We start from the raw sequence: 25,132 nt of genomic DNA on the forward strand, positions 1-25,132 counted from the left end.
GTTTGTTTGCAAAAAAAGCGCCACTGATGACACAACAAATGCTAGGAAACTGACAAATAAATGGTAGAGCGTGTTTGATTGCACTAAAGAGAGACCTAGAACATCATTAAAATTCAAGAAGCACATGTTAGAAGTGTTGGCTAAAAGGGGCCAATATCGTATCCTATCCTGTGGTGGGAGGCCGGATTAGGTCGAGTCATATTCGAAATGGCGGAAGGTCGGGTTGGGCAAAGTTATATTAGAAGTGGCAGGAGGCTGGTTGGACTGAGTCATAATCAAGACCTGTGGGTACCGTCTCTGTACGTTTTAAATGAATTGATTGTATCTTTCTAATAGTTCGTGCTTTTGTAATTAATGATTAACGTCGAGGATTCGACAAGAAGTACAAGGACAACTAGGAGATACATTAAACACATTATAACAATTTTGATGGCCATTGCACCATCGGTAGCCGATCTCCTCATGAAAACTGTGTGCTGAAAAGCATTTTTAGAATAAAAAGGTGCTCTAGTGTGGAAATCAGAGTCTTCTGTATTAAGAATTCACACATAAATAGTTCCACATCGGATAATTAATTAGGGAGTAAAAGATTGATATATACTAATTGGTCCAAACATCATAAGCTTAACTTTTATGATTGAACATATTTTATCAGACATGTTACATTTTTGGGTTAATGTGGGTCTGAACTGCACCCAGAACTTCCCAACACGTTTAAAGATGGTGACAGCGCATGTACGAAAAATACTTTACTTGCACACGGTCTTGTGTGTGTTTGATTATAAGGATTGTATTATGGGTAGGCTGTTAGAAGAATTTTTCAGATTGTTAAGATTGAATGTGATTTATTGAAATTTTTATACGGTTGTAAATTATTCATCGTTTGACAAATTATAATTGTTCTTTCACCTTGGAGCTGAGTTGGACAAAATAGCGTTGTTTGGCCAAATAAAGTTTTCGCAGGATCATTCGACAAATTATAACTTTTTAAAGAATTAAATTGAAAAAAAAAAAGTCCAAGAAAAACGCTAAGACTTATTCAAACTGAATAGTACTTAGAAACTCCCAAAAGAAGAAAGTTCACACATTACACTACAGCATTCACTTCAACATAAACCAACCTACTATAAAAGCAGTAGCAGTTCATATGACCCTCTACTTACTACCAAATTATTGAAGCTTATTACTAACAGATAGGTATTAAAAGCAACTAGACAAGATCGATCGACGATGATCACCACCGTTCGATCTCTGCCACCGATAGCTGTTCGATATCCATCCGATCTGGGTCCGGCCTGATTAGATCTGGCGGTCGCAGGTCGGGCACCTGGGGCTCACAATGTACCTCTCAGCCATGCAGAGCTGATGGAACCTGTGAGAGCAGGCCAGAGCACCTGCAACCTCCCCTTCCTCAAACACTTGGTTGCAGATCCTGCAAGTCAGGCCGGAGTGGAGGTCGCCGTAGCTGACTGCCGCTTCGTTCATCGACCCCCTCTGCAGCAGCATCTGGCGGGTCGCGGCGATCAGATTGCGGTCCAGGTTCTGGATGAGTTCATCATAGCTGTTCGAACCGATTCGACGACAATATTTAAGCAATATTAGTTGCATGCATGTAGTTGGTTTCGTACATAACTCATTATATGATTTAGTTTATAGAAGGAGAAAATGTATCCACTCGCTTGAAATAAGCTCGAGATCGATTGCTCGTTTAATAAACAAAGGGGTTTAGGACTGGTTCTGATACCATGTTATTCAAAGAATTGATCTTGTAGGAAACAGACTCAGAAATATATATTAACAGCTGCATTTGGTATCAGAGCCACGTTGCTCACGCCGCTTGATAATCTCAGGCTAGGAGACAGGACTCTAGTAATAATAACTGAGTTTAAGCATTTTGGACTGATAGTTTGACCTGATAAGTTATTAGCACAAACGGGCAGGGTTTCTAGATGGAGTACGTATACGCACCGATGGTGGAAGTTGGGGGGCAACCTGCGGTTGCCGCTGACGCGGGTGGTGAGGGTGAAGAGCTCGGTGAGCTCCAGTCGGTTGACGATGGATTCGGCTTCATGCGATAGCGGGCTGTCGAGGAATTCTGCGCCGAGCAAGGCCGTCAGAAGATTGCGACGGTGGTTGATCCGGCTTTGCATCCACCTGAGTTGCCTGATGAAGGTGTGATGATCCATTGGATCCTGCTATAAAATTTTGTACATAGATCATTAGAATAAAACTAAACAAAAAAAAAAGAAGAAAATCTTTCGAAAATTCATCAATTACTCCGCTAGTTTTATTTTTATTTCACTGTAAGAACACAAATATGGGATGATGATTTGTCCGCAGCTTCTTACTGTAAAGCACAAATAAAATCATCATATGCTAACAAAGTATTTTCATATCAAAGGGTATTTAGAACTTAATTAACTCCTTTTTAATTAAGTTGACCTCAATTGGCTAAAATAAAAACTAGTTAATTTAATTAACATTAAGCCTACATATAGACTTAATTTAAGAAACAAGAGCTCTAACCATTCCCACCCCCCCAAAAAAGGAAAAAAAAAAAAGGCACAAAAGAGCTACTGATCTCAAAAGGGAAACAAAGGCATAATTTGATAATTAATAACATTGTGCAAAAGCATAATTTGATGAGTAAAAAGATGATTACAGTTTTGTTAGTTGAAATCTAAAAAGCATATATATTATTATATATATAGAAATTTGGAGGAAGTTTTCAACATATTTCATAAGAATAATAACTCTCATGAGGATTGATTATCTTGTGATCAATGCCCTACCACAAAAGTGAAAAAAAAAAGGGAAAAAAAACTAAGAGAAACTAAGCTATACCTAAAGTTCTTAACCACTAACCCTTCTAGGAATTCAGAAAGCCTATGGCATGTATTTATAGAGATAACTTCACGAGCACCAGGAGGTACTGAATTTAATTTCACATCTTAAAAATCTCTTGCGAATCTGACCTAAATCACATAGATAACCCGCGAGTTATTGATACACTGCGTGAAAAAAGAAACAAATGCGCTGACCGTTGAAGGGATAGGCAGCTTCTTATTATGTAACACGTGTTTGTAACGTTCCGAGTGTGTAATAAAGCATGAAGCTCACGCTTTTTTTCATTTGAAAAGCATACGTATGATAAGTTCAGACGTCAAAAGGTTCATACTAGTTAAAAGCAACAGAGACAATTTCACCGGTGACCTTTAAAATCCTTAAATTTTACAGAAAAGATAAGGTATATTTATGGGACTTGACAAGCGCTATAAAATGTTAAAACTCCATTGAAAATTTTGGCACTCCTTTCAAATATATAGAAGATAACCTTTTGGGATTATCTAACTCTAGGTAGTAATGTTTTGAGAGTATAATTGAGTAATGAACTCACATGCTTTCCCCTTCAAGATGATACATATGAGTCCAACCACATATAAGGAGGTCCAACCACTATTGGTGTTAAAAATAAAAATATAAGTGTATCTTTCTCTATAAGCTTAAGCTATTAGAGATAAGCGATTTTTTCACATTATTTAATATGGTACCAGAACAATAAATTTTGAGTTCAAGTCATGTCAAACTCTTAGCATAATTGATTTTTTTCTATTTAATTCAAGTCCATTTCATGAGCCCACTAGAAAGTTTCAACTTAGATGTGAGAAAGGGTGTTAAATATAAAACTAAAAAAATACAATTTTTTTTAGCGGAGAGTATGTATAACCCATTAGTTAAAAAAAAACTCTGATTGACGTGCTCGATTTAGTCGTTTGATTAGATTGACCGACTAATCCTACATGTTTAATTTATTATCTTAAAATGTTAATAACTTACTGTTATAATTAATTTTCCCACAACTTTTTAACTTATTTGAGGATTAGACTAGAATACTTTTATTTATCACCAATTTATGATGAAAAACCCCCACATTTACCAAAAAAACAAAAAATTCAACAAATTCCAAATTAGAGCAAGATAGAAGATATTAATCTCACCTAATAAGGACAATTGACACATTCAAACTTACATTTCAACCTTAACTTAAGGCTTTTGAGTATGAGTATGTATTTTTAATCAAACTTGTGCTTCATTGTTTATGAGGAGGGCACTTTGGTATTTTTTCCAACTCTCACTTGTGTCAAATTATGTTTCATGAACATTTCTATAAGCTGCGTTTGTTTGTGTCAAACAAATGCGTGTCCGTGTATGACACATGGACACGTACTCGATGCGGGTCTATAGTGCATCACATTAAGAATATAGTGTTTTATTTTACTTTTTTTTATACATATATGATATAAGATAATAAATATTTTGACTTTTTGATGAATACATATAATTTTTTTAGATAATATCAATAAATTATGTATGGTGTAGAATTTTTTTAAAAAAATATATAAACTATCAATAAAAATTTTATTAACTTTCATTTGCATGAAAAATATAATAATATTTTAACTAAATTAATATCTATATTAATAATATTGTATTTTACTAACAGTGTTCATGCCCTATCTGTGTCCTAAGTTTTTAAAAACTACCGACGCGTTGTGTCTGAGTCATATCGTGCCACATGTCCTAATTTTTTAAAGATATATTATACTGTTGTCTCTGAATATGCATATTCAAGTCACTGAGGAAAATTAACACAATTTTATTTTAAATCTTCAGAAATTACTTCACTTTTAAATTTATCATATTGAAGTTTAACTATTGTGGATATATAAGTTTAATTATTTAGTTCATAAAATTAACCTAATTTTAGACTAAGTATTACAATTTCACCTATGCCTTTTAAAAATTTTAAATAAATGTCCATATAATTAGACCTTGCTAACAATTATCATTTTAACTCGAGTTTAAAAATAATTTAATATGTGTTACGCAATAAATAGATGATTTTAGTTCTATCTCTTCTTTTCCACTTTTAAGTCTTTTTCTAATAAGCATTTTTTATACTTTCTAGAAATTTTTGTGCACTTTTAAATTATTTTTTTATTCTTTTTATCTTTTTGCATATACAAAATAAAGCTTACACAATTTGGGTGAGAAATGGTGCAACATGTAAACAAATTTATGCAATGGGTAGGAAAATTGTATTAAGTACACTTACAAGGATAAGTATACAGTGAAACTAGACCTAACAATTTCAACTAGCACTTACGGATATACATGAATTACCCTCAAATTTATAGGTATGGATACTTTTTTTTTTTTTACAGAAAAATTATGGATAAAATGAGTGGGTACCGATTAAATTATGAGCATTTTGAGCAACCTGCGGGTATCCACGAGCACTGACATATATAATTTTTTTTAAGTAATTAAAAAATAAAAAAATACTTCTTTTGTTTTACCTATTTTTAGAACCCTAACACTAATTTTTTCTTTTTTTACTTTATTATTTATTGTATGTTGTGATGTTTTAAATAATAAGTTAAGTTTTGATGTTTTTGAAAGTAACATATACGTTATTTGTATTTGAGAATTATAAGAATAGAAAGAAAAAGAAAAGTATATTGTAGGCAATCAGAATACCCGCTTGCCCACCCACGGGTAGGTATGGATAAGGATGATAACTATTTAAAAATTTGCAAGTAAATTCTATCTGCGCTCGCATAACCCGCAGACACAATAACCAATTTGGAAATATGCCCAAATTGACTGCAACTACAACTGCAGTACTTGGAAAGAGTAACTTTAAATGAAAGGTACGCTTTCCTTTCTAATAACTTTTTATATCGAAAATAATTTTTTTTAGAAGATAATCTCACAAACTCATATACAAAAATAATTTCTTTATAATTGCAGCACTTATTATTATAGTCAACCAAATAATATAATTAGAACTACTATATTTCTTATGGCATGTATCTCGAGCTATATTGTATTTACAATTATATACAACCAAATAGCTTCTAAATTGACCAAGAACTCCATCCTAATGCCAACCCCTGATACATTAGATTTTGCATTTGCTCTAAAGATAAAGGCGCCACTCCAATCATATCAACCATGTTTTCTGTTGTCAACACCCTGTATAGTCAGAATGTCAATAGGTCGGATTCGAAACAAGTTTTGAAATTTTTGATTCCGAACCCAACTACCAAATCCAAAATCTGAATCCAAATCCAAATCCGATGGATTTTCAAAATTCATATTCAAACCCGAACTCGACCAAAAATTCAAAATCCGAACCTGAAACAATTATTTCTTGTTACCATATTTCAAAATATATTATGTTATATTCAAATATAACATCAAACATTTATGTTATATTATTTAATGCAAAATTAATTCGGGTTCGAATTCGGACAAAATCCGTACCTGAATCCAAGTTCGTCGGATTTCTTTTTTATGGCTGGATCCGAAACTATAACCATTAGGGCCTGTTTGTTTGGAACAAAGTGGAGAGAGGTGAAGTTACTTTCGATCGTAAATAATTACTTTTACTCTTTGTTTTGCTGTAATAAAGAAACGGTCAAAACCCAAGTTATCCGAAAGAGCATAATTCACTTCGGCCCACCCTAGACCGAGGTCAATTATGGCGAAGAGAAGTAAAAAATAATAATAATAAAGTAATATAATGAGTAATGCTAGTTATATTTAAATATATTTAATTATGTCATTAATTACTCTTTTATTTAGTTTGCATATTTAAAATATGATAAAATTTGATTAGTTAAGTTTTATTATTTCTTTCATTTAGTTTGTATATCTAAAATATGATGAAAATTGATTAGCTAAGTATTTATATTTTTTTTACTTTATAATTTTATTGCTGTATTATTATAATTTATGTATAAAAAAATAATTTAGTTGTTTAGATTAATTTTTTTTAATTATATAGAAATATAATTATATTATTTTTATTTATTATATTATAACTTATTTATTTATTAAGTTATTTATTATTTATATATAAATTATAGTTTTATATTATTTAGTTTCTGTCAAATAAAAAGTAGACGGAACTTCACTTTCATAGTTATAAAACAAACAGTAAGAAAAAATTAGTTTTCATCGAATTTTACTTTAATCAAAGTCTATTTCAATCTAAAGTCCAGTTTCGATGAAACAAACTGGTCCTAAAGTATCGGATAATTAGCTCAGTTTAGATTTGAGTTTGGATAAAATTTTAGATACCAGTGCCCATTGACATCCCTAGCATTTATTTATAATCTATAAATATAATGAATTGGCAACCAAAAAGGTTACCTCCCCGCATTTTGGGGTGTCCGGTGGGGCCCGCCTCTTTTCTTTTTTTTTTTTCCTTTCTCTTACTCTCTTACTTTCTTTTTTTTTTAATTTTTTCTCTCTTAATTTTTTTTTTTTTGCCTATGTCAAGTGTAAAATTTTATCACACGAATCAACCCTATTTTTTAATAGTCAATATAACAAAATTAAAATTTCATCTAATAAATATCAACATCTATTCTTTTTAATTTTTGTCTATATCAAGTATAAAATTTTATTATATACATCAATCCTATTTTTTAATAGTCAAGATAACAAAATCAAAATTTTATCTAATTGGGAACCTAAAGAAGGCTTTCCCTTATTTTGGAGAGTTGTGGGGCCTACAAATTTTTTTAGAATTTTATTAGGATTAATTACATATGCTGTTCAAACTTTCCACCATTTTTTATTTTGGTTCCTAATTTTTTTTTTTTGCAATTAAGTTTTCAAACTTTTTAATTTTATCNTTGTGGGGCCTACAAATTTTTTTAGAATTTTATTTTGGTTCCTAATTTTTTTTTTTTGCAATTAAGTTTTCAAACTTTTTAATTTTATCACGATAAAATAACAACCGTTAAAAAATATTTCAAAATTATTAAAATTATCATGCCATCGCCTATTTAACTTTTTTTTTTCTTTGTATGCTTTTTACTTTAGTCTCCAAAACATATATGAATTGGTAACCCTAAAACCTTTCCTTATTTTGGAGGGTTGTGGGGCCCACGCAATTTTTAAAAAATTAATTTATATAATAATATAATAATAATATTATATTATTTATTTGGTACTTAAATTTTTTTACAGTGTAAAAAATATCTATTTTGATTTCGAATACCTTTTGATTAGTTTTACTTTTTGTGTTTTTGATAATAACCTACTGATTTCTTCACTAATTTAAAATTTAGGAATCAAATACGTTATTAGTTGTGCGTGTGACGATAAAAGTTAATGAAGGCACAATGAAGACGTTGCCGCCAAAAATACCAAAAATAGTACTTTCACTCGTATTAATTTTTTAATTCTTTTTTTTTTGTAAATTCCATCTTGAGGATAATAGAAAAATATTATTCATCTTTCTTAATACAGTAATGAGCTTTTGTTTTAATTTAAACTGATTTATCATTTTACTTATTAGGTTTAAATATTTTTAGAAAGAAATTTATTTTAATTTCATTCTTTAATTTTTAATTATTCAATTTAAAAATATTAATGTATAATAAAAAAAAAATTGATGTTAATAATTATAATAATTTATTATTATACTGTCTTTGCAACGCGCGGGGCTTCTTAACTAGTAAACTTATGAATTGGCGACCGCCGGGGCTTCTCCACATCCCACGGTTGTGGCGCCGGCAGTATACGTGTGGTTTTAAATACCCTAATAAGTGTGGTTTTATACTTTCTCATTTTAGTACTCTGTGATTTTAAATATATCAAGTTAATACCCTATGATTTTATTTTTGTATTAATTCAGTACCCTGTGGTTTCAATTCTTTTTTTTTATTATCCATTTCGGAGTATATAATTTTAAAAAAATATTAAACCACAGGATACTAATGTGAGAAAGTGCGAAACCACAGGGTACTAACTTGATACACTTGAAACCACAGGGGCACTAAAGTGAGAAAGTGCGAAACCACAGGGTACTAACTTGATACACTTGAAACCACAGGGGCACTAAAGTGAGAAAGTGCGAAACCATAGGGTACTAACTTGATACATTATAAACCACAGGGTATTAAAGTGAGAAAGTACGAAAGTATTTGAAGTTTTTTCATATTCATATTATGTTTTGTTAAGTTTGTCCAATTTTTTTTTTATTATTATCAAATACAAAGTTCTTTTATTTCCAAATTGTTCTGGCTTTTTTCTTATTCTTATTCTGATTTGATAAGTATTTAGTTTAGCTTAATTTTGGATAAAATATTTAATTGGTTCTGCACTAATGCAGATTTTTTTTTTTTTTTATTTTTCTTACTTTTTTTTGTATATTTGTGTTGTGTTTTATTAAGTTTTGTCATGCTCTTTTGTTAATATCGGATGCTCATTTTTTGTCTTCAAACAGTTTTATTTTTTTGCTTATCTTTATTCTAATTTAATAAGTATTTAATTTAGCCTAAATTCAGGTAAAATGTTGAATTGGTAATGCACTAAAACAAATTTTTTGTTTCTCTTACAGTGTTTTTTTTTCAAATTTATTAAATCATTTCAGATCATAATTGTTTTTTGACAGACTTTTGAATTGATTATGCAATAATGCAATTTCTTATTTTCCTAACTGTTTTCTTTGAATTTATTAAATTATTTCGGATCAAAATTATTTTCTAAATTTTTTTAAAAAAAACTCGATGCATCACACGGGTTACTATCCTAATACACACTACTTTTGGAGTTAATGGATAACATTGATCTAATCCTAAAGATAAATTCTATGCTCGGTCCTCAAACTATGGGACGTGTGACACTTTAAACCTCAAAAGTTAATTTATTATAATTTCTGACTTAAACTTTTAGAATTAGTAATTTTATTGACAATGTTTTAATGTACTATTGATGTAAAAGTAACATGGCATCTCAATTCTCGGTGCATCTTCAATCCCACCACTACTAGATCATCTCTATATCGGCGATATATTAATATTTAATTAATTACATTCAGCATTTAGTTAGTTAATTCGGATTCGATAAAAATTCGGTATCAATATAAACGAATAAAATTTGTATCCTAATTTTTAAATTTGTTGAAAAGTATAGCTTAAAAAATAGGTTCGCCAATTATTCGAATATGTAATTTATGCAGAAATTATACTTTCACTAATTAAAAATTCGAGATAAAAAAATTTGGCTATTAAATAAAACTTTTTCCTCTAGATTTATGCTATTAGCATAAATAATTATAATCCTTAAGAATATAAAAATAGATAGCGAGAAAATAAAATAGATTAAGTAAAAAAAATAATAGCAAAGTTAATTATCGTCTCCATCTTCATCTGTTTCATGATCCATATATTCCAGACGTTTATAAAGTTTTTTAATAATTTGCGAATAATTTAGCAATAATTTATAAATTAACTAACTATATTGGAGAAAGAGATTTTATTCAAAAATTCTGCATATTTTCTGGCCAAATAGTTCGGCATACATGAATTATTCGCAAACAATAAATCTAACCCAAAAATTCGTGTTTTGTTCTAATTTTTTGGAAAAAAATCACATACGGACTATTTTATTCAAATTTTTAATAATTAATTCGTGAATTATTTTCACATTAACTAACTACGGTAATAAGTCAGTTACAAATTAAGGTTAATTTCATTAAGATCCCCATAAATATAGTGAATTACAAATTTATCTTTATAAAATTTAATTTTCATATGTTGTTTCTATAAAATTCCTAATATTTTCAAATATGTTCTTTTGGTTTGTTACTGTTAAAGCACTGTTTATTTATGAGTGAAATGACCTTTTCACCATCACAAATATGTCCCAACTGTTAATTAAAGAAGGGTAAAAAGGTCAATTTACCTTATTAACTAGTTAGGGTTAAGTATTTTACCTATGATTAACTAATTTTTTCTAACGGATTGTGACACCCCAATAGTTCCACATCGGATGGGAATGGAATTATCATTGGATTTATAAGTGGATTCCACCCTAGTAATAATAACTGGGTTTAAGCATTTTGGGCCTGTGGTTTTGACCCAACGAGTTATTATTGCTAGCGGGTTGGGTCGTTACATTTGGTATCAGAGAAAGTTCACCAGCCGGAAGTGTGAGATGAGTCTTGGTTGAGCCAGGGTCAGAATGATAGATTAAGTCAGGGGTCTGTAATTGACAGGCTAAGTCAGGGTCGGAATGACAAAGGCTAGCGAGATAAATCTCACATCGCTTGGTGATAGGCTAGCGAGATAAATCTCACATCGCTTGGTGATCTTGGGCTGTGTGTGTTTAGGGCTGACGAGGACGTCAGGGCTTAAACGCTCATATCGCCTGGTGATTGTGGGCTGTAGGTGTTTAGGGCTGATGAGGACGTCAGAGCTTAAACGCTCATATCGTCTGGTGATTTTGGGCTGTAGGTGTTTAGGGCTGACGAAAACGTCAGGGCCTAAACGGGACACCCCAATAGTTCCACATCGGATGAAAATAAGGTTATCATTGGGTTTATAAGTGGACACCCTAATAGTTTCACATCGGATGGGAATGGGGTTGTCATTGGGCTTATAAGTGGACTCCATCCTAATAATAATAACTGAACTTAAGCATTTTTGATTGATGGTTTGGACTCAACGAGTTATTATTGCTAGCGAGTTGGGTCGTTACACGGATCCTAACGACATGGACATATTGAATAGATTTGTAATTCATTATATTTGCAGGGACACGTATAAAATTAAAAATTAAAGTCTTGAGGACCAAAGCGTCACATGTCGAATAGTTTGAGGACCAAATGTGCAATTTACCCTAATCCTAAGTCCTAACGGTACACATTTGCCCATCTCTCACTCTCAACTCTTTGTTACTGTTGAGTTGTGACGCAGTAAAAAGGAGTCGCCTTTCACTCGAGTAGTGGTTCCCCTCCGCACACACACACTCTCTCTCTCTCTCTCTCTCTCTCTCTCCCCGAATCACAAAACCCTAGGAATCGATCGCCTCCTCTCCTCTCCATCCTAATCCCTTACACTCACCGATTCTTCTTCGTTTGCTTCAATTGAGGAGGAGGAGGAGGAGGAGGAGGCGGCGGCGGCGGAGAACGAGATGGGCTCCGAAGGATCGCGCGTTGTGGGTACGTTTTTGGCCAATTCCCCCGATTATCTACGATTACCGTTCTTTTTCCAATTTATTGCGAGGATTGTGGGGTTGTGCATTGGTGAATTGCGGTGGATTTGGTGAGGAAAGCTAGATTTGGTGAGGATTATCTACGATTGTGGAGTTTTGGTTATTGCAAGGATTGTGGGGTTGTGCATTGGTGAATTGCGGTGGATTTGGTGAGGAAAGCTAGATTTTTTTTAGGGATTTGATGCAGCAGTGCTGATTTTTGACGAATTGATGGAATGGATCGTTGAAATTGAATGCGCTTTTGTTATGAGAATTTGAATTTCCCTTTTGTTGTGTCTTTTGAGAAAGAGACGATAATTTTTCAGTTTACATTGATTTTCTTTTTACTTTTTTCTTTTAGGGTAAACTTCAATTTGTCCCCTCCTTTGGTTTTAGCATATTTTTTACAACAAAAGGTTGCATTTAACTATCTTGTGACTTTATTTTTTGTTTCACCGAAAAAAATGTGTTGTAAGATAGAGTAGTAAAGTAAAATTTGAGCCGGAGGATGCAAAGTGAAAGCGCGCTAAATCATAGGGTGATAAAATGGAAATACACGAAACCACAGTGGGCTAAATTGAAGTTTACCCCTTTTTTTAAAAAAAACTTTTTTTTAGTGTATATGTGGTGTTATTTGCTTGGCTGGTGGATGCTAATATGGCTTGAATTGTATAATGGTGCCTTAAGAATTAAATTGGCCTAACAGGACCGAGACGAAATGGAAGTGCCCTACCGTAAGATTTCGTCAATTTGTATGTTATAAAATAGGTAAAATAGGTAAAAACGTATAGAACTTGCCTGAACTATAGACCATTTTGAATCGGCTAACCAAGCTTTTAAAATTTTGATTTTACGGCCCAACCTTTCAATTTGTTTGATTTGAGTTAGTCAATGCCAGTTTGACTTCAAAATTTAAGTTAGTTACATACTTTTAGGGGCCTTTTGGTTGGATGTAGTTGTAAATGTAGTGTAGTTAAAAATGCATGCAGTTGAAAATGCAGTAGTTGTAATTACATATAGTTTGTTTGGTTTTGTGTAGATGCAACTCTTGCAGTTGCATTTCTTTTGTTTGGTAATTTGAAGCTGATAGTTGTATTTGTGAATTTTATCACCTCTTTAGATAGAGTGGTGAGATTACCTTCACTATACATAAAATAATTATATAATTTTATTAATCATTTAAATTTACTATCTATAAATAAATAAGTGGATATATATTACTATCTATAAATAAATAAGTGGATATATATAATTTTTTTATATTTTTCAATAATTCTTCAATCATCATATTTAAAATTTTTAATTTATTTAATTTTAATATGTAAATCAAACTTAAAAATTTAAACCCCCGGATGTCTCTTCATTTTTTATCAATTTAATAATTATAATTAACTTAAATTATTAAGTTGACATACACAATCATATTCTATGAAAATTTAGGAAAAAAAATTATATTTTATATTTTGAACAAAATAAATTTAAAAAAATTTAATTTTTTTCACAGAACTTATATCGCCTAAAATTTTTTATTAGTATGAGTTTATTTAAAAGTATTTTTATTTATCCATATATATATATATATATATATATATATATATATATATATATATATTATTTATTATTGTTAATTTGTGGGTGATCCTATTCCTCACCAACTGCTGCTGTTGGAACTGCAGCCAATTTGGATGTAGTTCCAACTGCCCAAGAACTGCAGCATTTGGAGCTTCTTGTGCAGTTGCCACTGCAGCAGTTGGACTCAACTGCATTAAACCAAACACATGAATTGAGGTTGCATGCATTTGTAACTGCAGTGCAGTTGCAAATGCGTGCAACCAAACAACCTCTTATAAATTTATAATTGTGAGAATTGCGTGAAGTATACTAACTAAATCTGTAACAGCAAACAATGCACCCAAATTTTAAAGTCGAAGTATCGTGACTTACTCAAATCAAACAAACTGAAAGGTTGGGCCACGGAATCAAAATTTTGAAAGGTTGAGTTACCAAATCAAAATGGTTCATAGTTCAGATAAATTATGTACGTTATTACCTATGATATATATGCTAGAATATTTGTTTTCTATATTGTAGCTAAATTGGTTATTTCACTTGGTATGAGTGCGGGTGGTCCTAAGCTTGAATCTAAAAGGTGTATAAATACGTGATGAGGTGTTTTGATGATAAAAATACATAATATTGTTGTCTATTTCCTTAAGACCATAGGGCCGGTGTAGCTCTGCTGCGTAGCTTTGTTGTAGGGTGTACAGTTATTTGATAGCGTACTGTCTAAGCGGTGCTATTTGAGAAAACACTTTACTCAGATTTCTCCCAATAGCTTCTCTAGTAGTGTAATTAGCTCCCAATTGGAGCTTCTAATATTTGGGGTTGGGAACCTCATTTTAGCTTCTTGCCCCCATAGAAGTTCTAGATTATTTTGTTTGCCAAACACTCTACTAGAGGTGGCTGTCAAGAGTAGAAGAAGTTGGTCCAACCATGACTTAAGCTTCTACAGTACATGGCGATTACAGTTGTTTTTTTTTCCGTGCAAGCATTGGTATTGTAAGTTTGTAACGATTGTTATTGCCTCCATATACTGCAATCTGTTGTATTTTTGGTTCCAGTTTAACTATGTAAATGCAAAAGTAATGGTGATATCTGATATGTAGAATCTGGATTTAAAGCACAAGCATTCTGGTGTTAACTAGTTCATTTTTGTAGCCCACTCCAATTTTCTCAATAAAATAACTCCTTAGACTTGCAAAATTGCAATAACAGGTCGGCAATATTTAATGTTGATCACTGACATCCCATCGTTTTTGTTAATGATTTATTTATCATAGTTGCAGATCTGCTATTGTCTATCCAAAGGAATGACATAATTTGAACTTCAATTTCTGTTTGTATATTGTGACAAGGAAATTGAGTGGTTCATTTACTAGTTATATGCTAGTATGGATCTTCCAGATAGATTGCAACCAGTGATTCTTCCTGGTTTTCCACAATTTATCGTGGATTTGTTGTTTCTAGTTTAAGGCATTTCAGTATACTTATCTTGTTCATCTTAATTGTTACAGATTTTACTTGCAGCATCAGATTATTGAATATTTCTAGATTTAATTTTCTGGTTCCACTAATAGTGACTATTTGACAAATCAGTTACTTTCCTTTAGATAAATTATGCATCTGTTGGCTTAACTACAAAAATTATTCAGAAGAAAAATGTAGCAATTTGTTAGCACAGTTCTATAACAATTCGAACAATCAGTTTGAATTCAGATTGTTAATTAGATGTAGTTAATGATAAATGAGCTCTTTACTTTGCTAAAGCACTTTGGTTTTGGAGGTTGTAAGCTCAGCTATAGAAGTTTAATCAAATATAAAAGAATGTCTGTTTAATAGACTAGGAAATGTGATAAAGTCTCAATGAGGATTGGTGACTAGTACCACAACAGGGTCAATTATCCAAGAGGTTGGAAAATTAAAAGAATGTAGGACATAAGATTTATATAGAATGAATGAAGTAGAGGGATATTATGGGAATTTTGTGGAAGATAAGCACATCGAGGGAAAACAATTTCCTAGAGCAGAGGCTCCAACATAGTTGTTAGAGCCCTGGGCTCTGACGCGTGCTGCATGGGGCTGTGGGCACCTGCCCACGTGGTGTCCATCTGAGAAGGGAGCGCACAGTCCCTTTGCAAATGTTTTTTTTCTTAAATTAGAGAAATATAAGTAAAAAAAGGAAATTTTTTTAAAAAGATAAAATTAAAAAGAAGATAAAATTTAAGAAAAAACATAAGCACTAACTCTCCTCTTTTTTTTCTTTTTTTTTTTCTCCCTGGGAGAAATCCTAATTCTCATTTCCTTATTACCTTCCTTCCTAACTTCCTAATCTCCAATCTTCTAAAATTTCTTTTAACCAAATCTCAATCTGTAAATCTTTACTCTAGTTTTTAAAACTTTACTCTAGTGAGGGGGAGGAGGTGATTCTTAATCTCTTGCTTTAAGGAGGAGGAGGAGGAGAATATCCCTAGTTCCTTTACTCTAAGGTGGAGGAGGAGAATAAGAAGGAGAAATCTTTACCCTCTTTTAACTAGGTATACTTGTTTATTTAATCTCCCTTTCATAATTTTGATTTATAACTAGTTTTAATATATAGTATTGTAAGAGTTTCATAGTCTTGATTTGTAGCTTACTTTAATCTTTATTCTTGTTACTTTCTTAAAAAATTATCACTAAACTACTCAGTTCTAGATTCTTACTTTTAAATAGTATATTAATCTTTGTTCAGTTTCCTATAATTGCATGATTCATTCTTTTGTATTGATATATCATACTTTATTAAAAAAAATCTATTTTTTTACCTTTGTCTTTTTTTTTAATAATTATTTTTACTTATTTTCTTTAATAAAAAAATACTTATTTTCTTTAATAAACAAAAAACCCAATTTGAAAGGGAGCATGCTCTACCTTTCTAGATGGGCGTTGCGTTGGCAGGCGCCCACGCTATGCGCATCGGAGCTTCAAGCTCCGACAATTTTGTTGGGGCCCCGATTGTTGGATCCGGAAATAAGAATGAAGATTAATATATTATTTATAGTTACAATCTAGAACTAAGTAGTTTAGTGATAATTTTTTAAAAAAGAAGTAATAAGAATAGATATTACAGTAAGCTATAAGTCAAGACTATAAAAATCTAACAATATTATCTATTAAAACTAGTTATAAATTAAACTTATTAAAGGAGATTAAGTAAAAAAGTGTACCTAGCTATGAAGAGAGTAAAGATTTTCTCCTTCTTCTCCTCTTCCGTAGAGCAAAGGATTTAGGGATATCCTATTCCTTGGAGAAAGCGATTAAAAATCTCCTCCTCCTCAGAATAAGAGTTTAGGAATTAGAGTAAAGATTTAGGGGTTGAGAATTGGTTAGAAGAAAAATTAGAATAGGATTGTAGATTAGGGATTTAGGAAAGAAGGGAATGAGGAAATGAGAGTTACAGNTTTTTTCTTTTCTTTTTTTTACTTTTATCTTTTTTTTGAAAAAAATATCTTTTTTTTTTAGTTATATTCCTTTAATTAAAAACAACAAACCCATCTGTGGAGGGTGCACCCTTCTTAGATGGGCGCCGTGTGGGCAGGCGCCCACTCGGTTCTTTTTGGAGCTCGGGACTCCTACAAATCTGTTGGAACCTTGGTTCTAGGAAATTTTTTTCCCACAAGAAATCAATTGTTAAGGGTAACTTTTAAGGATAGTTAGCAGTCATGATGCTCTAGTATACTAATTAGTGGGCCATGAAGATATAGCATGTCTGTACAGTGACTTTATCATAGGAAAAAGTATCGAGGTGGATAAGAAATAATAGAAGGATAGATGGGATTCAACTTGAAACATGCTAACTCTAAGGTTAGGTTGGCCTCATTTAGGACAAATTCGGAAGGGCTGTTTAAGATGGTGTACCACATACAATATAAAGATGCAAATGCAATATACACTGGCGCAATCCAAATAGCTGCATGGAAAGAGGCAAAGAAATTCTGAAAATTATAATATTTAAATGGAAAACTAGTTAGCAACTATTTATTTTCAGAACAATTGGCAATTTATAACCACTTGTCTTCTTTTGAGTACCGATCTAGATGACCCCTGTTAGCATGGGATTAAGACGAGTAGCCTTTGTTTGTGTATTGGTGTGAATATCTTATATGCTTTGACATAAATACTAATATATGTATGCTGACTATATATTATAAGCTAGACTACACAGTTTCTGCTTGATCTTTTTCAAGAAAGTAGGATGAATATAAACCTTATAATTTGAACATGAACTCCAGTAGTAATGATCTTAATCATTGAAATTGTGGCAAAAAACATAAATGTTGCCAACCTGGTGCCTTGGTTTTCATTTTTCAAACGATAACAATACCTAAAGTGCTTGTGTGTTGAACCTTAAGTGCAAAGCACGTAACTTCCCATGACTTATATACTGATAACTTGTACTGAACAGCCCTCATATTATGGCTTAAATATCCTTAAACTAATTTTAGTATTGATTCCTAGATAAGCTTAATTACCTTTGCTACATGTTTCAATATGTAACTATTCATATTGAACCATGTTTGACCCAAAACTTGATAATCTAATTCTAATACATCTTAGATTTGTTGGATTAGCGCATGTGTTAGGTTGTATCTATATTTTTGTAAATGTCTCTCCGGTACTTATGTCACGCCCAAAAACTGTCAATTTGGTCGGTTCGGGCACGTCGAACAGACGCCGAACGGACAGCACCTCACCTGTCCGCCCAAGGCTAAAGCAACAAGATTATGTACAAACAAGTGCCCAGGAAAATTCAGATACATACATGATCAATGCAAGTATAACAAGCAAGCGATTATACATGCATACAAGAGAGCAAAAGAGAGAGATAATTCTAGCTATTACATTTTCATCTAACATTCACATCTTGATTACATTTACATCTCCCAAAATGTGGATACAAGTTCATCATCTATATACACGAGTAGCTCTCCAAAATCCTCACAATACATATGTACATCACCTATGTACACGAGGGTACTCTAATGCAAATAGGGAAAGCTGCTAACTACTAGTGCGCTTTGCCTTTCCCGCGGTCCTCGCCCGGCCTGCTCGAACTCAGCCCTGCAACAAAGTGGGGTGAGAACTATATAAATATAGTTCCCAGTGGGTTCGACCGCTGATCTTCCCACTAGGTCTAAGCAGGCATAAACAGATAGATAGATAGATAGATACGAAATAACTGCTAGCATAGTAATGAATTCTACAATATATGCTACTATGCCTCAATCGACTGAAATGAATGCATGAACAATACAGTAATGAAGTCCGCTATCATGATACTATGTTCAAGAAATAATGTCATTCATTGTTCATCCAATCACTTGACTAACCCGAAGGTCCGCCCTCAACTCACATCTCAAATCCCATAGGTGAGGAGTCGCACCTGCTCGACTCACCCGAGACCGCCTGCGGGACAACTAGCTTTTGCCTCTCGTGTGACAAACTCCGGAGTGCACTGCTTGGGTGGAGCGACCACTACCAAGCTCAAACAGACTGTGTGAGTATGATCCAATCCTCGCCAACTGAGGATACCCTGTCAACTAGGGTTAACAATCACTCGGGAATCCACCTATCCCAATATCCATGTTTAAGTGTTACAACTACACTAAGTCGCATGCAACTTGTCATTTCTAGGAAAATTCACCTATCCCTAAGTTCATTGCATCAAAGTGTTTCTTCTACACTATGTCCAAATGCCACTTGTCATCTATGTCATTCAACATTGTTTAAGTGCCACTCGTTATATCCTCGGATACAAACACTAAGTTCATCACTTGTTTAGCATTATAGGCTTCCAATGTCATAACCCAATCCATATATCCATTACATCAAGTATCCATTTCACAATACCATGTCAACTATGGAAACACCTACAAGGAGTGGAAATGCATGTATCATCATCCTATAATGCATAACAATATACAAGATGCAAGTCAACAATGCAGCTAAGACATAGAACGAAGTTCAGCTGCTTCGGGATGGCACCCCCCACTTTTTAGCGATGTCACGACGCTAGAAACCCGATTCCGCGATTTTAGGACGTCGCCTCGGCCTTCTAGGCGGAAACGAAGCTCAAATGGTCATTTTTGCCAATATCTTTGCGCAGGCTCGACGGATCGCCGAACCGACTTCGCTAACGCGTCGGAAAACCTAGCAATTAGGTTTATACAGGTTCAATTTAGATCAAACCCATACATTTACAAAAACCCCATTGGAGCCCTAACTTGCTACTATTGCAAGAATACTCCAACAAAACCCTAGATTCATGCAATAATCATCCTACTAGCATCCTAGGGTTCACCCAAAACCAATTCTAGAGTATAAAAACGAAATCCTAGGGATCTACCATTAGAGAACATCAAGCTTACCTCAACAAGCTAGCTCCAACTCAAGGAAGAAGATGGAAATCCACTTCTTAGCCGCCTTCTCCTCCAATCCCTCCTCCTACTTCCTTCCTTGAAGAGAGAGAGAGAAATATCTTAGAGAGAGAGAGAGAGAGAGAGAGAGAGAGAGAGAGAGAGAGAGAGAGAGGGTTCTTTTAGGTTGGAATGGTGTGAGGGAGAGAGGCAAATGAGCCAAAACCCACTTCTATACACTCTCATAAACACACAATTGCACATAGCACCCTCAACAAGCCAAAAATTACACAGCCCAAATTGGGCATTTCGCAGCTATGGGTTCCGGTCCCTGGGGAGGGACCGGACCCCGTAAGCATGAAAATTCTGCATTTTGCAGAATTTCATACTCATGCTCTCTAGGGTCCTCTACAATGCACTAAACGAAATTCTGACGCGTTCGGCCTTTCCGAAGCATCCCGTACTCGTCTTCGATCAATTTTGATCGAAGTTCGGATTTACATTTCGCGGTTTCATTTCCTTACAACTTATCTAGTCAGTCATTTTACTAGTAAGAAACCAATGTTCTCTTCTTTGTACAGAATGAAAGAGTAGATGATATATGCTGATTATTGCATGATCTAGTCTTTCTGTATTGGATAACAAGAGCTCACACCTTTTTATTGTGGGAAAAATGTACAGAGAACCCCAAAACTGTAGCTTGTTTGGAAACAGGCACATGAGCTTTCAATTTTGGCAATTACCCTTAAAAACTCTATCAAATAGTTCAATTTGCTCCTCTTGTCAAATGAAATTATTAATTACACAACTGCTTTGGTCGATGCTTTGCATATAATCTATAAAACTTCAAAACACAGAAAATTTTCATATCCTAACGTACAAAAAAGTAACAAAACTCAAAGTTAGGTTCACACTATTCTTTAATTATCATGCTTAATTATCAAAATTGGAAGAGAAAAAGAAAGTTTTCTTATATTTTGAAGTCTTCTGCTCATGATATTTGATCAAGACAGATGCGTAATTAGCATAGACTGTTGAGGAAGGGGCCTGTTAAACTATTAGATAAAGCTTAGGGAGTCTAATTGCCATAAAATTGAAAGTTTAGGCATCCATTTGCAAAAGAACTAAAGTTTAGGGGGTCTCCAAACATTTTTCCCTTTTACTTTTACTTTAGTTTGAGCCAAGAGTATTGCTATTCCAGCAGTTGCTCTGATGATATTTTCAAATCAAGTGAATAGTGTTTATTATAAAGCTTAAAATGCTATTATGTGAATAGTGTTTATTATAAAGCTTAAAATACTATTACATGTAAAATTTCTTTTTCTTTAATTTTGTTGTGCCTATTGATAGTGTTGAATTCTTAACATTGAAACATTTATCAATCTATGTTGCAAGTACACTGATTTAACTAGTCTGTTTCATGGCAAATTCCCTACGTTTCATCAAACTTGCCCAAATTGTCTTTGATTTGCATTTCTCCAGCACAAAATGTTGTGTTTAATATTATTAGACCAGAAATCAGAGATGGATAAAGCTTTTGTGCTGTCATACTACATAACCTTGCAAAAGATCCAAGTGCAGACTTCTGAGAAAGGCAATTGTAGATTTGACACTTCTATGTTTGATGTTTTATTTTCCTACAGTTCCAAGAAACTTCCGATTGCTAGAAGAGCTTGAGAGAGGTGAGAAGGGTATTGGTGATGGAACTGTGAGCTATGGAATGGATGATGCTGATGACATATACATGCGTTCCTGGACTGGAACCATTATCGGTCCTCACAATGTATGCTCCTAACATCACGATAGAAAAGCTTCTCCAAATCCACATCTTTCAAAACATGTTTGGCATTGTCGGAGCTTCTGAAACCGTGGTTTTCAGAAAAGCTGTTCAGAGAAGTCCTAATATCTTCTTTGTTTAATTCTTTAAAGTAATTGAAGGCTAGAAGTAAAACAGAATCCCATTGCAACTAACCCATCCGGTTAGAAGCTCTACATTTATTTGTTCAAACACATTGTCTTCTGCTTCTTGAGTAGACAAACTGTTTCAGAAGCATGGCACAGGGACGCTCAATTTAAATTCTTTATTTGCCATTATGTGTCTTATTATCTATGTCAAAATCAAAGAAAATACTGGTGCTTTTTGATGCACAGACTGTCCATGAAGGAAGAATATACCAGTTGAAGCTATTCTGTGACATGGATTATCCGGAGAAACCGCCAACAGTCCGATTCCAAACTCGTATAAATATGACGTGTGTAAATCAGGAAACTGGATTGGTATGTTCTGGCTGAAAGTTTTCATCCATTTTTAGTATCATCACAAATTTATTATTTTTAAAAAGGTACTTTATCAAAATATTTCCAGGTTGAACCAGGTCTATTTCCAATGCTCGCAAACTGGCAGAGAGAGTATACAATGGAGGACATTCTCACCAGTTTGAAGAAAGAGATGGCATCGCCGCAGAACCGAAAGTTATACCAACCAACAACAGAGGGTAACTTTTCTCAAATCCTGGAATTTAAATATGAGAACCATCAATGTATTTCTATTGGGTAAATTACACCATCGGCCCCAATTTTATAACAGAAATAAACTTTAGTTCACTAATCATCAATTTTTGTTTCAATCTGGTATTCGGGTCCCTACATCAGTCGCCATTTGTGACAATTGCGTGATAGCTGAATTAGCTTCCACATCATCTCGAGACTATTCTGAATCAATTGCCACATCATCCCTTTACAAGAGAAATTAAATGGAAGAGTTTTCTCAAGAGGACCCAATTAAAACAGAAATTAAAGTATGAGCAAAAACTTTGTGGAAAGTTCGACGACTAATGGTGTGCTTTACCCTCTTTTAATTTCTATAAAGTACAACTTCTAAAAGAGAAGCTTGATTAGAATCGGCAGGTAATGAAGAGCAGAGAGTGGAGCAAAAAGGGTTAATGCTTCGGTGCGCTATCCTTTGAGCGGAGAATAAACCGGTAATGTACATATACGCTGAATCCCTGATTAATATGGATATGGATGGGCATAAAAACAAGTAAGTGAACTAATTTAAACACTTGTTTGCTAGCCACTGCCTATATAAATCTGAAGCTATAATGCCTTTATTATAAAAGCTATGGCTAGTTGTTTTGTATAAAATATGTACAACCTTGTAGTTGCACCTAGTGTAGCAAGATTCTCTCTTCTAAATTCGCAACCATCTTTCGATTATGGCGATAAAGGACGAAATAAATCTGCCTTGTTTCTACCTAGTTTCTCTATTCCTTTTCCAAGTTGTTTCATCATTTAAGTGCTTTGTTTTATGTTACTATCTTTCTTTGAATGAGATAATCAAACCAGTTTTTAACTTAATGGCTTGATTTGTGCTTCGTTTCGAGTTTCGGCATTTGGATGCTCTAAAACTTTACATCAGTACTATGATTGCAAGTTTCTAATCTTTTAGTCGATTCGCGATGATCTTTCAGGTTTTTTTTTTTTTTTTTTTTTTTTCTCATGTATGTTAAGTTTGTGATCTGCTGTAAAATAGCATTAAACCACTGTTTTATTTTTATTTTAGTGATAAAAAACCTGCTAGCAAATAGGGTAGCGAAGTAATTTTTTTTTAAGACCACAGGGTGATACTCTGTTGAAAAATAGGTTCTTATAATTAAACAAAAATAAACTCACATGATAGTTAAGTGTGACTTTTTGAACCACAGGATAAAAAAAGTAAAAATGCACTAAACCACCGAATAGTTAAGTATAATTTTTAAAATTATATGGTGTCAAAGTATATGATGCATTAAACCACAGTGAGGTAGATTGAAGTTTGCCAAAAAAACAAAAAGGTTTAATTTCTTCACTATACTTAGGAAATGTTGTAATTCCATAAATACTCTTTCAAATTGTAAAATATTATCGGTGCCCTTATAAACTGTAGTAAGGGTTTATTTAGGCTTTTTTAGAGAGATATTTCTGATAGATTTATATATTTAGAGGGGCATGAATTATTATATGTTTAGAAGGATATGCATGATATTTTGAAGTTATAGAGGGTTATTTTGTAATTGGCCCCCCTTCCAAAATTTTCACCCATTGTATTGGTAGGGTGTGAGACCCCAGATAGTCCTATATATGAGATATAATAGGGCTAAACTCTTAACCCGGCTTAAGCATTTTGGGTGGTGGCAAGGCCCAAGAGGTTAAGAGAGTTAAGCGTGCTAGGACGGGAGTAGTCCTAGGATGGGTGACCCCCTGGGAAGTTAGGGCGTCACAGTTGGTATCAGAGCCAATTACCAGCCGGAAGTGTGAGATGAGTCTCGACTGAGTCAGGATCTGGATGACGGGCTAGCGAGACGAGTCTCACATCGCCTGGTACTTGTGAGTCTGAGCCTGACGAGGACGTCAAGGCTTAAAGGAGGGGAGATTGTGAGACCCCAGATAGTCCTATATATAAGATATAATAGGGCTAAACTCTTAACCCGGCTTAAGCATTTTGGGTGGTGGCAAGGCCCAAGAGGTTAAGAGAGTTAAGTGTGCTAGGACGGGAGTAGTCCTAGGATGGGTGACCCCCTGGGAAGTCGGAGCGTCACATAGGGTGTATGATATACACCCCTTTTGGGATGTATGATATACACCCCTTTTGGGATGTATCAGTAATTTTGCTAAAAAAAAAAAACTTCTTTCTAATTGAATTGGAATAGATTTTTTTTGAACTAAAATCAATTGAATTCTATTGAGGCCTAGTTTGGAATGTTGTCGCTAGTGCTGACAACGAGCTGAACATATGCTGGCTCACGAATAATAAGTTAAAAGGATTAGAAATGATATATATAGAAAATAAATTTATAAGATCTCACCTATTAGATTTTGATCTAATGGTTGAAATTTTACTTATAAATGTATCTTTTATAATTGAGTTGGACTTTATGTTTAAGTCGGTTTAAAAATCAAACAACAAAAATTTGCTATTATATAATATATATATATATATATATATATATATATATATATATATATAAAATTATTTATTTATACATATAAATATAAAATATATATATTTGAGTTGTTATCGAGTCGAACACGAGCTGAGTTGACCTTAGCTTGTGTTTGGCTAATTTATTAAACGAGCTGAAAAA

The 25,132-nt window shown here is 33.2% G+C and overlaps 2 protein-coding genes across 3 annotated transcripts; one reads left to right on the forward strand and one right to left on the reverse strand.

The window, feature by feature from the left end:
- Window positions 1,300–2,186, reverse strand: LOC109721077. The gene is made up of 2 exons (XM_020248496.1): window positions 1,969–2,186; window positions 1,300–1,561 (listed from the first exon to the last, which is right to left on the reverse strand). The coding sequence occupies exons 1-2, from the start codon at window positions 2,184–2,186 to the stop codon at window positions 1,300–1,302; spliced, it is 480 nt and encodes a 159-aa protein (XP_020104085.1).
- On the forward strand, window positions 11,809–23,366 carry LOC109720903 (ubiquitin-conjugating enzyme E2 variant 1D-like). Of its 2 annotated transcripts, none has more exons than XM_020248253.1 (5): window positions 11,809–12,025; window positions 21,653–21,792; window positions 22,161–22,286; window positions 22,375–22,504; window positions 22,908–23,366. In XM_020248253.1, exons 1-5 carry the CDS (start codon window positions 11,998–12,000, stop codon window positions 22,973–22,975), a joined length of 492 nt encoding a protein of 163 aa, XP_020103842.1. In that variant the 5' UTR covers window positions 11,809–11,997; the 3' UTR covers window positions 22,976–23,366. The 2 variants fall into 2 exon arrangements, with proteins under 2 accessions (XP_020103842.1, XP_020103843.1); XM_020248254.1 differs by having other exon boundaries at window positions 11,810–12,025; window positions 22,917–23,366.

Source organism: Ananas comosus, linkage group 15 (genome assembly GCF_001540865.1).
Source record: "Ananas comosus cultivar F153 linkage group 15, ASM154086v1, whole genome shotgun sequence".
Taxonomy (NCBI): domain Eukaryota; kingdom Viridiplantae; phylum Streptophyta; class Magnoliopsida; order Poales; family Bromeliaceae; genus Ananas; species Ananas comosus.